This window comes from Brassica napus, chromosome A5 (assembly GCF_020379485.1).
Source record: "Brassica napus cultivar Da-Ae chromosome A5, Da-Ae, whole genome shotgun sequence".
Taxonomy (NCBI): Eukaryota; Viridiplantae; Streptophyta; class Magnoliopsida; order Brassicales; family Brassicaceae; genus Brassica; species Brassica napus.
The window spans coordinates 22,215,110-22,228,515 of NC_063438.1; the positions used below are offsets into that span (position 1 = coordinate 22,215,110).

The 13,406-nt window shown below is 37.3% G+C and overlaps 2 protein-coding genes across 2 annotated transcripts; both read right to left on the minus strand.

Moving 5' to 3' along the window:
* Nucleotides 1–168: 168 nt before the first annotated feature.
* LOC106390129 (DNA-directed RNA polymerases IV and V subunit 2) lies at nucleotides 169–6,062 on the minus strand. Its single transcript, XM_013830522.3, has 8 exons — nucleotides 5,861–6,062; nucleotides 5,253–5,663; nucleotides 4,737–4,970; nucleotides 3,615–4,495; nucleotides 2,923–3,214; nucleotides 1,942–2,835; nucleotides 1,536–1,843; nucleotides 169–881 (listed from the first exon to the last, which is right to left on the minus strand). The coding sequence occupies exons 2-8, from the start codon at nucleotides 5,649–5,651 to the stop codon at nucleotides 380–382; spliced, it is 3,510 nt and encodes a 1,169-aa protein (XP_013685976.2). The 5' UTR covers nucleotides 5,652–5,663; nucleotides 5,861–6,062; the 3' UTR covers nucleotides 169–379.
* Nucleotides 6,063–6,555: 493 nt separating this feature from the next.
* LOC125608987 (actin-interacting protein 1-2) lies at nucleotides 6,556–10,151 on the minus strand. The gene is made up of 6 exons (XM_048779671.1): nucleotides 9,645–10,151; nucleotides 8,579–8,740; nucleotides 8,298–8,484; nucleotides 7,643–8,068; nucleotides 7,113–7,520; nucleotides 6,556–7,029 (listed from the first exon to the last, which is right to left on the minus strand). Exons 1-6 carry the CDS (start codon nucleotides 10,031–10,033, stop codon nucleotides 6,772–6,774), a joined length of 1,830 nt encoding a protein of 609 aa, XP_048635628.1. The 5' UTR covers nucleotides 10,034–10,151; the 3' UTR covers nucleotides 6,556–6,771.
* Between the last annotated feature and the right edge of the window lie 3,255 nt (nucleotides 10,152–13,406).

The window sequence follows — 13,406 nt, forward strand, 5'->3', positions numbered from 1 at the left end:
TTTACTATTTAAAATATTTTTATTAACAATTAAATTTTAAAATTACAATTTTAGCAACATTCAATTTAATTTCATAAAATATATAATTTGTTATATTTTAAACGCAAATCGGCTCAAATGAATACACACTCAAAATACCCATAAACTTGGATTATAAACCGGTTAAAATTGACAAAACGAAAACCGGTTAAGTCGATTAACATTAGCGATAAAGAGAGTCGAAGCTCACAAAATAAACCGGGTTTTGTGGTTTCTTAGGGTTCACGTCACCCGAACCGAAACAGAGTCAAACTACACAATACCATGGTCTAAGGCTCTAAGCCACCACACATAGTGTTGTTATTATTAGCCGATAGATATAAACATAAGGCTGAGACATTCAGCAGAGGTTGGTTTCGAAGTTGAGACAGATGCCCATACTGAACAGCTCCTGATACAGAAGCTTAGCTCCATACGGCACGTTCACCATCACCACATAGTCCGGAGACTCGCACAGCCTGCAATACGGTCCTCTGATCCTTCTTCCACTGCTCGCCACCCTCTCGATCACGTTCGCTGCGCTTTTACAGTTCCTGCAGATGTGCATCTGTGAAGAGTCACTCAGAGTGAACAGACGCTCGTGCAGGTTCGCTGATGCACCGTGAGCAATCAGGCAGTCTCGCTCCATCTCTCCGAACTTGATTCCGCCGAACCTCTTCCTGTCTGCAACTGGCTGGCGCGTGAGTGGGTGAACTGGTCCGGTGTTCCTGAACTTGACCTTGTCCTCCGACATGTGGATGAGTCGCTGGTAGAAATTTGGGCCCATGAAGATGAGTGAACGCATCATCTCTCCTGTTCTTCCATTGTAGACCCTTTCGTTTCCCGATCTTGAAAAGCCAGCCCTGAGACCACAGACAAACATTTACAATCCGTAATGGATCAGGTGTCAAGAATCAAGAATAATCTACGAAACACATTCAGTTAATCACAAGACAAATGACGCTCAGTTATATCTACTGACTTTAGCACAAAGCCCTACTGTTTCAATGAAACATATTCAAAGAATCACATAATCACAAGGCAAATGACGCTCAGTTTATCTACTACTGACTTTAGCACAAAGCCATGTACTGTTTCAATGAAACACATTCAATGAATCACATAATCACAAGGTAAATGACGCTCAGTTTATCTACTGACTTTAGCACAAAGCCCTGTACAGTTTCAATGAAACATATTCAAAGAATCACATAATCACAAGGCAAATGGCGCTCAGTTTATCTACTACTGACTAAAGCACAAAGCCATGTACTGTTTCAATGAAACACATTCAATGAATCACATAATCACAAGGTAAATGACGCTCAGTTTATCTACTGACTTTAGCACAAAGCCCTGTACAGTTTCAATGAAACATATTCAATAAAATCACATAATCACAAGGCAAATGACGCTCAGATTATCTACCGACTTTAGCACACATCCCTGTACTGTTTCAGTCCTTTTCAACACTATGCAGACAATGATCAAACCAAGTGGCAGTGTGAAGAAGGTACCTGTGAAGCTGGTCGGTTATGTCATCGACACTGGGAGTGGAGAAAGGAGTGGCATGGCGTGTCACTTTGGAGTATGCATCAGACTTGCCTTTCTTCTTTTGCATAGGACAAGCTATTCCTTTGGAGAGAGCAGCCTCCAAGAGTTGGCCCGGTGTTTGCCGAGAAGGGAATGCATGCGGGTTGATCACGATATCAGGAACTATGCCTTGATTCGTGAAAGCAAAATTCTCCTGCTCCTCTATATAGCCTAAAACACCCTTCTGGCCATGCATACTGGAAAATTTATCTCCAAGACATGGAGAACGAACCTGCAAGATGTAAAAGACAGATCAATGGAAACACTATAATAGCTCAAAGGTATGCGTTATTTGAAACACAGCTCACTAAGGTATGATCTGGAACTTACCTGTCTCAGAGAAACAGTAGCATAATTCTTCCCATCGTCATTGGATGATAGAACCACCTTCTGCACTATCCCTCTCTCAGTGTGCTTCAGTTTCACGCTGTGATCAGTCCCAGACTCGGTGCATCTGCCAATGACAATATCACCACTGTGCATATTAGCACCAACAAAGGGGAACCCGTCATCATCTAGGCTGTCTACTCTGCCAATCTTGCTGTGTGTCTTTCCAAACTGAACAACCTCGTCCATCTTTTTCCTCTTCTCCGAGTCTTTACTGTCAACATCAGCTTTATAGCTCCTGATCTGTTCTGAACGGAACATACCACGTTCCAGCGAAGCCTTGTTCATCACAATGGAGTCCTCCTGGTTGAACCCGAGATGAACATTCACAGCAACAATTGCGTTCTGACCATTGAACAACACATCCTTCTGAAGACACTCTGACGCCATTGTCTTGAAAAGTGGCTTCTGGGGATAGAACAGCTGCTGGGACAGGGTATCACAGCGGATGTTAGGGTTCGTTGAGGAGAACCCAATGGCTTGCTGGCAATGCTTCTGGGACTGGTAGAGAACTCTCCTACCATGATCATGATTCGCAAACGGCACAATCGCACAGCTCACACCCAACAGGAAGGACAAATCCAGTTCGCAGTGAGTGTAACTCTTCTGCTGTTTCAGAAGCTGCTTGGTTCCCCATGCGGTGGTACAGTCTTCTTCTTCCTCAATCCCGATCAGCTCGAGAATCCCTTGGTCAAGAAGATGCTCAAAGGTGTACTTCGATGGTTTACTTTGCTTCAACTTGTGGAGATTTTCCACAACCATGAGGGGACGGAGAAGTCTGCCAGCGTCAGTAAAAATCCGTACCTCCTTGTCATCTTTATCTAGCTTAATTTCCATCTGCAAAGAATGACATAAAAACATTTGAGAACTGTAATAAGATCCAAGGTAAATACAATACAAGAAATTTGTTAAAACAGGAGATACCTGACGAGGTAATTCACTTTGACGCCTCCTGCTTTTCAACTCCGCAACAAAGTAGTCAGAATCTGAACATACTCCAACCCAGTCTCCATTGAGGAGAACCTTGTGCTTCCCGCTCAGTGGTGTACTGGTATCGTCCACCAGCTCTTCCATTCCACTATCGAAGAGTTTTTCCACCACAGGCTCCATAATTTGAGTGCTGACAAGTCCAAGGAGAGACAGGTTCTTCACAAGACCACAATTTTCGCCATCTGGGGTTGACAAAAAGCATACTCTGCCCCAGTGAGAGGGATGCCTGTTGCATATATTATAAACAAATGCAGTCACATTTCAGTTTTTAAAGCCAAAAAAAACGCAATGTTAAGTTCCCAACAACGTTCCAACATTTCACAGCTCACATTTCAATGTAACTATAATGGATAACCTCATTGTCGACATCAGGAAAAATTCACAAGATAGAGTGACTCACGGAAAAAGAAACACGAAAAACAGTATCGGAATTGCTTAATGGCAGTAAAATCTAAACAAAATCAGTATAAATTTCGGTCAAGCACAGAAGGATCTGCAGGAAACAGTGGTCATCATCACAACTATATGAAAGAGTCTAATACCACTAAAACAGACTGACGAACATGTAAGACCGTGCATATACTTATATTTCAAACAAAGCAGGGGGTTTTGGAAATTCCACTTACGGATATCTAGCATCTCCAACTTTGCCGGTATACAGGACCTGTTGCCGCGTTCTCCGCAGATCAATCAAACTCTGGAGTGGATTTGCACGACCCAGATTAGCGACAACACCTGAAACCCTTTCCATCTTCCTGAAAGGATGACACCATGCTCCAGTGGAGAAGGCTCTACTAAGTCCATTTGTTATAATGGAAGCATCCAAGTAGTGCTCGATAGGCTTCAGATCGCCATCGCCCGTGAGGTGTCTCTGCATGGCTTTGGTCATTGTTCTTCTAGCATGCGCCAAATGCACCCTTAGTTCCCTTTCCAGCAGCTCTCCAGCTAGTTCGATCCTCTTGTTCCTAAAGTTGTCTCTGTTCTCACACTTTCTTTTCCCAGCATATGCGCTAAAAAGGCATTTCACCATGTAGCCCAAGAATCGTGCTTTCTGCTTCAAACTCTTGAGGCCTGGAAACAGGTACAGACTTAGGCATTCATCCACACTCTCACCAGGTGGGAATTTTGTGCCTTTTATCTGCTGTTCAACATATGCCAGAGCATTCCTCCCATGGCGAAAATCTTCGCAAACCGAATCAGCTTCCTGGATCGCAGCTACGACGCTGTTGGTAATACTTGCATCACCACCATCGAAAGCAATTAGATCTACAGCCTCTTTGTCTGACGCAACACCCAGCGCAAAGAAGAGGACCCAGACTGGGATCTCAGTTGACAGAAAGTACACTGTCAGTACTTTCTCTTTTCTCTTAAAGTCTTCAGCTTTCTGATTCTCTGATAGACGCACAATGAAACGATTCCTTTTGGTTTCGGACCTGTAGGAGACGGTCCATGGTGAATTAGAAATCCAAAGTCTCTTTGTGCACATCTGTTCTTGAGCAATAAAGACCTGCAAAACACATTTCTTCACGTTAGTAACTTGTATAACAGCTTGGATATGTTTTCCAGTGTATATATATATATATATATATATATACAGTATTGGAACGAAAGAAAGCAAAAAAATTGTCAGCAGTTGAAACAGTTTAGGCAAATAAGTGCAATATGCATATTATGTGAAGAACACACAATCCAATAGTTCAGAATAGTAATCCATGACAGTGGAAATGTAACTATTTGGAGTAACTCACCTTCTCGGCTCCTTTTATCACAAAGTATCCACCCTGGTCAAATGCACACTCCCCCTTTCTGTAGCTTTCCACATGCTTCCCTCTCTCCGTTGTGTTGCAAAGCACAGACTTCACCATCACAGGTATCCTACCAATCGGGATGTCCTGCGTCTTCTTAGACAGTATCTGCTTCTCCACATATTCGTCTTGTCCCGTCTTGAACTTGTCTCTTTTAACAACTTTCTTAACGAACACCTAGTCAATTTATAAAGAGAAGAGTCAGTTACACAACAAAATAACCAGTAATAAGAAGGCAGCAAACCAAAAACTTCATCAAAAGTTTGACAGATAAGAGCCATTGCATACACGCATAGATCACACACAATGTAAGCAGGACGTGAGGGAGATGTAGTAAAACTAAGTTAACCCCAAAACGTTTCCCCTTATATTTCATACTATACGTTATTAACTCTTTAAGACTAACAACATTAACACAATTTAGAACAAAAAGGTGATATTTTTAATCAGTTTCCTTACCTCAACATCGACATTAACTTTCATCCTGGCCGAGTAGGTCATGTTCTGAAGCCTAGCGTGCCACGGGAGAAACACAAGCTCCTTATCATCAGAGTATAAGGTAGGCTTATCCACGCTGACTTCTCCGAACTTCACCGTCGCGTATCTCCACTCATGGTCCTTGTTCTTCGTGGGGTCAAAGGACGGCTCAACGAGCATCTCACCGGAGGACTCAAACACGCTCTGAAGGCCGTGATCGATGAAGAAGTTGTAGGAGTTGAGCTGGTGGCTGACGAGGCCGTACTCGTCGAAGAAGGACGTCGCAGCTTTCTTGCAGAAGCTCTGAAGAAAGGGCTCTCCTAGGTCGCGTAAATCGATTTCCCCAGCGGCCTCAATCTCTTCAATGTCTATATCGGTCATGTTTAAAGAAACCTACACAGGAAAATAAACCCTAAACGAAGTCAGCGAAACGATTACGGAGTCGCTAATGTCATCAGCAGCACAAATGCATGTCTCGATCGCCAAAATTTTCACCGGAGACGAAACAAGGACCGTAAATAGAAAGCAGAATTTCGGGAAATCTAAAGCTTTAAACAGCTGAATCGAAGTTTGATAGAGTGAACGAGTACCTAGCTGGAACGATGGGGTGAAACGGCGGTGGCAGGAGAGAGTAAAGTGACCGTCGTCACCGGAAAAGTCTCTGGAAATGCGGAGAGAAAAACCCTTGCTCGGTTAGTGTACGAGGACTGTGGAGATAAAACCAAAAGAGTGTCTGTCGCTTTTGCAAATGACAGATATGCCCCTTAGCTTGTTCTCGCGTCTGTGTGATTCAAAAAGGGTAGTAATGTCACTTTTGTTAACACAGCCATCATCATATTTCCTTGCATTTTTCAATTAATCAGATAAGATGAAATTAAAGCTTTTCGATATTTTGATAAGCTTCATAGTCTTGCAGGAAAAAATATTGCAAAAATGCAAATGTATATTCCTTTTTGGTGCTTCAACTTTTTTTATGCGTTGAAAATTTGGAATGTCAAATAAAATCATTACTCACCCATAGACCAATTGGTTTCTTATTATTTGCATCTGCATATGTATAGATAAAGCTTTCTCAGTATTGCATTTGATATGTTACATATTGTCACACAATGCAATCTCAGAAGCACGAACCAGCCTTAAGATTGGTCCAACTCTATAAATGAATTCTCCAGAGGTATAGTTGTATAGTGAGACACTTGAGAGAGTAACAAGTTCAGTAAAGAACAAAAAAACTGAAGTGATAAACATATATCAGAGCCAAAATCATCCAAAAATCAATGAACCATGAAGAAACTCACAATCTCATTTTCACACACAAAAGAACAGAAAGTATTGTTTTTGACAAAGATATGCAGACAACAAGACTCGCACACACCAACAAAGCCTCACAGACACACGGCCATACAAAAGATCCAAAGCCTTCAAAAGAAGTAAAAGCTTTTTCAAAAAGAGACAAAGAGGACCTTTCCAGAGATATTTATAAAATTCACACCTCAAGTCTTTATTGAGGAGTTAAGCTCCAAACCCGGATACAAGCATCTTCACCAGAACTCACAACATGGGTATCATCAGCGAAACCCAGACCATAAACTCCACCTAAGTGAGCTCCTTTTATGGTCATCCGTGTGGAAGCTGGTTTGTCCACTTCATACACAATCACGCATGTGTCTAAGGATCCCGTAGCAACCATTGTGCTGTTTGGAGACCAAGCTAGGCAGTTTATGCGGGCGCTATGGTAAAGCATGTTCTTCAGCTGCATCTGTTTTTTCAAAAAAAAACACGATGTAAGATCAGTGTTAGTGTTGGAGATTCATGGTCAGGTTCTAAATAATCTTTAGTTACCTCTCTGGAGGCTCTGTCCCATACAACTGCTTCTCTGTTCAAATCAGCAGATGCAAACATAGACAAATCCGGGGAGTAACGTATGACGCTGATGGCGCCTCTGTGTCTCTCAAGAACTGCTTCCTCGGTGAGAGAGTCGCCATTAACAGAATACAGATGGAGCTTACCGTCTTGACCACCGACAATAGCTTCAGTTCCATCAGGTGTTACAGCCAAAGCAGTGACGGTGAACCCAAGGTTGATGGTTGACACTACTTGCTCACCACGGAGAAACACAACTCCTGATTCAAAGGCCACCAGAAGGAGACCAGGTGAGAGTGGTGCAAGGCTTAGATCATTTGGTTGGTTTCCAACGCCAATAGACTCTTCGTTTGTGACCTGACCGTCTTGATAAGAAATCCTGGATATCTGGATAAGCATCAAATAGTAAAAGAATGCGATAAGCTGCTTAGTTTATCAGTAAAATATCTTAAAGAGTAAAGTGTGAATGATCTTAAGAGACCATACAAGCAATTTGAAAACCAGCTTACCGTATTGTCAAATCCAGATGTGATTATCTCTTCTTCATGAGCAGCAAAGCACTTTATCTGAGAGTTTTGCTTCCGCTGCAATTTACCGCAAAAACCACGTCCCATCATCCATTTACATATCAGACCATCATAGCTACCGGATAGTATGTAGTCGGAATTTCCTCTGAGCACAGATAAGGAAGAGATGTTCTTCATATGTCCCGAAAACTGGAAGGGGGATTTATCAAGATCGCTTGCTGAGAATATGCTGATTGTACCACCTAGAGAAACAGTGACAATGTGATCGTTCTGCCACAGACACCCGACAAGCATATCGTCCACTCCACCTGATGATCCTGGACAAGTCAACGTGGTCTTCAACGTTCCGTTACCAGAATCCGAGATTTCCCATACTTTAGCCGACTTGTCTGCAGATACAGTGAGGACCTGACTCGTCATTTAAACATATACAAAAGTGAGTACGGACGCAGCATCAACCATACTATAATCAAGAATTAAAATATAGAAAATATTTCACTGTCTTCATATAAACAGAAAATAGCTCATGCATCTACAATCAAATATCATATGCTATTAATCCATCCTATTCAAGCCTATATAACGGATTCAGACAATAAGTGAGAATATATTACAACAAATAGACCTAGCTCAGTACCTCTTTGCCATCAGGACTCCAGCTAACAGCGTAGATGCTACCTTTATGCACATCTTCAGACGAGAGTTCTCCCAGTTTCTCACAAGTCTTTCCATCATATATGATTCCCTTTTTGTCTGAACTTACAGTAATGAACTTGCTTCCATCTGGTGAATACCTCACACAGTTGACAAAGTTGGAATGCTCTCTATTGTTGATCAACAAACAACAACAACCTCTTAAGCACACAGATATACAAAAATGAATTTTCTTTCTTTAAAAAAAAGGAGCGAACATCAGACCTGCTTGAGAGCTTGAACTTGAAAGGAGGACCTTCGTAGAAATTAACCAGAAAATCCTCCCCGCAAGTTACAATGCGGAACGGTCTGGTCGGCTTGAAAGCACAGCTAAGAACACGCCTAGAGTGTCCATCAAACTCTCCCACATTCGATCCTGAATCCCACCTAACAGAGGTAAAAAAGGCATTTCCAGTCAAACAAAACAACACAGGAAACCAGTCAAGAATCTATCATTGATAACACTGAGTTCGATCTGATTCAACAAATCCAATGCAACAATCAGCAGAAAGAAATAAACTTAGACTGATCATTCGAAGTCAATGCAATAAACCAAACAAGTTAGGTAACGAGTCAAGAATCTATCATTGATACCACTAAGTTCGATCTAATTCAACAGATTCAATGCAACAATAAGCAGAAAAACATAAACTTTGACTGATCAATCGAACCCAATGCACAGGAAACTGTCAATAATCTGTCACTGAGACACTGAGTTCGATCTGATTCAACAAATCCAATGCAACAATCAGCAGAAAGACATAAACTTAGACTGATCACTCGAACTCCATACACAGGAAACGAGTCAAGAATCTGTCATTGAGTCACTAAGTTCGATCTAATTCAGCAAATCCAATACAACAATCAGCAGAAAGAAATAAACTTAGACTGATCATTCGAAGTCAATGAAATAAACCAAACAAGTCAGCTAACGAGTCAAGAATCTATCATTGAGACACTAAGTTCGATCTAATTCAACAAATCCAATGCAACAATCAGCAGAAAAACATAAACTTAGACTGATTGGTCAAACTCCATACACAGGAAACGAGTCAAGAATCTATCATTGAGACACTGAGTTCGATCTGAATCAACAAATCCAATACAACAATCAGCAGAAAGACATAAACTTAAACTGCTCATTCGAAGTCAATGCAATAAACAAAACAAGACAAGGCAACGAATCAAGAATCTATCATTGATACACTAAGTTCGATCTAATTCAACAAACTCAATGCACCAATCAGCACAAAAAACATAATCTTTGACTGATCAATCGAAGTCAACTCACATGAAAGCACGAACGAGAGACTTCCCTTTGCCATCACCAGAAGCAACGATCCGCATCCCATCAGCCGACCACTGGAGATCATCGATCCTCCCAGCCAAAACCTTAAACTCCTTCTTCAGCACATGATCGTCGCGAGCTCCCCAGATTCTCACCGTCCCCGAGACGTCCCCCGACGCGATCCACTCGCCGTTGGGGGAGTACCGCGCCACCGTAGCTGGGTAAGCGTGCTCTCCGTAGATGGAGACCTTCAAGGGGTTGTTGAGGTCGAGGATCACGACGGATCGGGCGTTGGTGTAGAGCATGGTGTCGGACTTGGAGTCGCCGGAGATCAGGATTCCGCGACCCCTCTCCGTCGAGGGGATGCAGGCGTAGGTTTCGGCGAGAGTCATCGTTGAGAAGAGAGGACTTTGCGGAGATCGGGTTTGAGTGTTTTCGGGGGGGTTTACGGGGATCGCGAAGGAAAAGGTGAGAGGAGAAGGAGACCACACAGAGAGAGACGAGGAAAAATGAAAACGACGGTTATCTTATATATTAAAACAGAAGTCATGACTTCTTTTCATGTGTGATTTTTTTAGTTTAGACCATTTCTAAAAAATATCATATTTTACATAAGTTAATTATTATATCTTTTAATATCTTTATCATTTTATTTGAAATACAAATGAATATATTTAAAATATTCTAACAAAATCTTTTTAAAATCTTCTTAGAATCTTTTTAAACTTACTTTCAAAAATTAGTTAGTTTTAATTTAAATTATCATAAAATATAATTAAAAATTAAAATTGAATATATTTTTAGTTTATAAACGAAAATTTAAATATAATGAAATTAATTAATTTCACAAATAAATTTACTAATAATTTTTAAAGATTTTGTTAGAAATAAATATTTATTTTTATTTTAATTTTTTCAAATTTGTTTTCTAATAAAATAAAAATCATGATTTTTTTATGAGCGATATTTTTATTTTGACCATCATTTAAATTTTATATTAAATGTATATCACTATTGCTAATATACATAATATTTTTAACTACTTTAATCATAATATTTGTTAAATCTTTTAATTTTTTTTAAAAAATAAAATAAAATTCTAACAAATCTCTTGAAAAAGATTATAATAAGATCTTAATTGTCATAAATTGAATATAAATATTTTCAACTAATTTTGTAATTAGTAATGAAATGTTACTAAAAGAATAAAATTATACCCTATTTTATCAATTTTATAATAATATCTATCATTTTAAAATAAAAATGTTATATTGAAGAAAATATGATAAAATTATTTTAAATTGATAAGTTAACATATTTTATTTTCATAAATATAAAATATTTATGCTAAAAATATAATATGTTGGTAGAACGGGTTAATATTAGTAAACTATATAATACATGTATAAAAATTTAACTTATCTTAAACTTTTTAATATACAGTAATTTATTATATAAAATTAATAAACATTAAAAAATTACTAAAAAAATCTAGCGATTTGAATTACGGATCATGATTATAATAAATTAAATACAAAATTGTTTTCATATATGTTGTTTCATGCATTAAAAAATTTAGTTTGGTAATCAAACGCAAATTCAATAAGACAAATATATAATAAGCAACATATATATATATGTGATGATTTTAATTTACAGCATGAAAACTATAAAATTATTATATTTAGCATAATTATACAAACATTTAAATATGTGAGTAATATTAAAAATATATAATAATTATGTAAAACAAATATCTATATATATAAATGTGAAAATATATACCCGCACGGTTGTGCGGGTGGAAATCTAGTTTATTTTTAAATTGCTTCTTTTTTAAAAAATTTAAGATAATAATGTAATGATTATTGGATATGACTGTAAGTCATAGCGTTACTATTCCTGCTATAAATATATTACTCCACTTTCAGCTCATAAACTTACCAATCAGGTGGAAAAAAATTTAATTATTAATTTATTCTTTTACTCCGGTTACTGTTTAAGCGAAGGTAAATCTCTTTGGGCGTAAAGTGGAGTAATAATAAAAGGTGGAAATGAGAGTAATTAGAAAGGTGGAAATGAGAGAGAAAAGTAAAAAACAATTTTACTCTAGCAGGAGGTAGAGTAATATTGAGTGTACACTTTACTCTGTTTAAACAGTACATAGAGTAAACAAACGAAAAAATCATTTCACTTGACTGGCTACTTTTTAGCGATAACAAGAGTAATAAAATTTTGAGCGTAATTGTTTACGCTAGACACGTCATACAATCATTTGTATTTTCCTCTTAGTTTTTGAAGTGGAAATGTCAGTTACGCTCGATGTGACACTTATTTATTTTATTTACTCTCAATTTTTTTCACTCAATTCAGCTACTTTAATTTACTTCCACTTACGCTATATTTACCAATCACACACATTGTCACATAAGCATTGGAAGAAAATGAATTTCAAAACATAAGAAAATAATTTTAAATTCCGGCAAGGACGGTTTTGAGTCTTTTGATATTAGCTGTAATTTTAAGAATTAAATGATCATGGTCACATAACAGAACTACTACTCATGCCACCACATACAAGAATTTGTATGGCAAAAAGGATTTAATTACACGAAACAATTTCATTAGAGTTTATAGAGATAAGATGATTAGTCATGGTTGTAGATGTTTTAGACATCCACAATTTAATCTAGAGTTATATATGTCAACCAATCGAGTTTTTTTTCACTTAAAAATTTTACAGCAAAAAAATCTCTACAAAATCAAAATATGGTTGTAGAGAGCTTTATTTTCAGAACAAAAAATTAGTGCTTTAGAAAGTTACAGCAATGAAAGCTACAACAAATAAATCTACAAATTAAATTATATAGTAAAAAAATATAAAGTTACAGCTCTTATCAATCATCCCTAAAAATTATGGGCTTCGTGTTTTTCATTTGAAGTATGCACGGTATTATTTGAGAGTTTTTCATTTAATTTATGTCTATGTTGTAAGGAACAGTGACATAAAAATCTTTTTTTTATGGTATCACGCTAAAAATTGATATTTATCATTGTTTTTTACTTTGTGAAGACCATCAATTTTGTTTTTGTTAGATAAACCATTAACTTTGAAAATACTACATGGATTGAGTTTATTTTAAAAATTATAAACTACTAATAGGGCAGACTCCTAGACACTGTGAAAAAAATGTAAATTATCAATATTGCACACAATAATTTCATTTAAACCCAAATACATAGTAATAGTTAACATAAATATAACGTAATTTATCTTCTTTTATCTAAAATATTTGTCATAGAAAGATGATTTCATAAACACTAAAGTGCAATATATTTATAGTTTTTAGTAAAAATGTTTTAATATTTTATTAAATTTTTAAAAAGTAATGACTAAAATTAAAAAAAATATTTAATTGGTTTAAGGTCAAAAAATAAGATGAATCATATAAGATTAGATTATAGCGTTGACCACGGAAAACCAAAAAATAATTAAAAATACACGTAAAATATTTTATAAAATTAGTTTTCAAAGAAAAAAATTCCAATCTTTAATAGTAAAAAAGAAAAGGTTGACTTCACTGTACATCACAATATGTAAACATTATTATTAAATATTTTTTTGAAACTAGTAGTATTTTTATTCCAAAAAAAAAGAAATCTAAACTAGTATAGTATTGATAAATAAAATGTAATAATTTCAGCAAGATTGCATGCAATAATTTTCAGTTTAGATCCTATTCAATATTAAAACATTATTTATCG

What these genes read in the sequence shown, in the direction of transcription:
- LOC106390129 (XM_013830522.3), bottom strand. Translation starts at nt 5,651, where the DNA reads ATGACCGATATAGACATTGAAGAGATTGAGGCCGCTGGGGAAATCGAT. An exon ending in AAGTTAATGTCGATGTTGAG is followed by an intron (nt 4,971 to 5,252) that starts GTAAGGAAACTG and finishes TAAATTGACTAG; the next exon opens with GTGTTCGTTAAGAAAGTTGT. An exon ending in ATAACCGACCAGCTTCACAG is followed by an intron (nt 882 to 1,535) that starts GTACCTTCTTCA and finishes CTGTGGTCTCAG; the next exon opens with GGCTGGCTTTTCAAGATCGG.
- LOC125608987 (XM_048779671.1), bottom strand. Translation starts at nt 10,033, where the DNA reads ATGACTCTCGCCGAAACCTACGCCTGCATCCCCTCGACGGAGAGGGGT. An exon ending in TCTCTCGTTCGTGCTTTCAT is followed by an intron (nt 8,741 to 9,644) that starts GTGAGTTGACTT and finishes TACCTCTGTTAG; the next exon opens with GTGGGATTCAGGATCGAATG. An exon ending in CATCTGGATTTGACAATACG is followed by an intron (nt 7,521 to 7,642) that starts GTAAGCTGGTTT and finishes ATGCTTATCCAG; the next exon opens with ATATCCAGGATTTCTTATCA.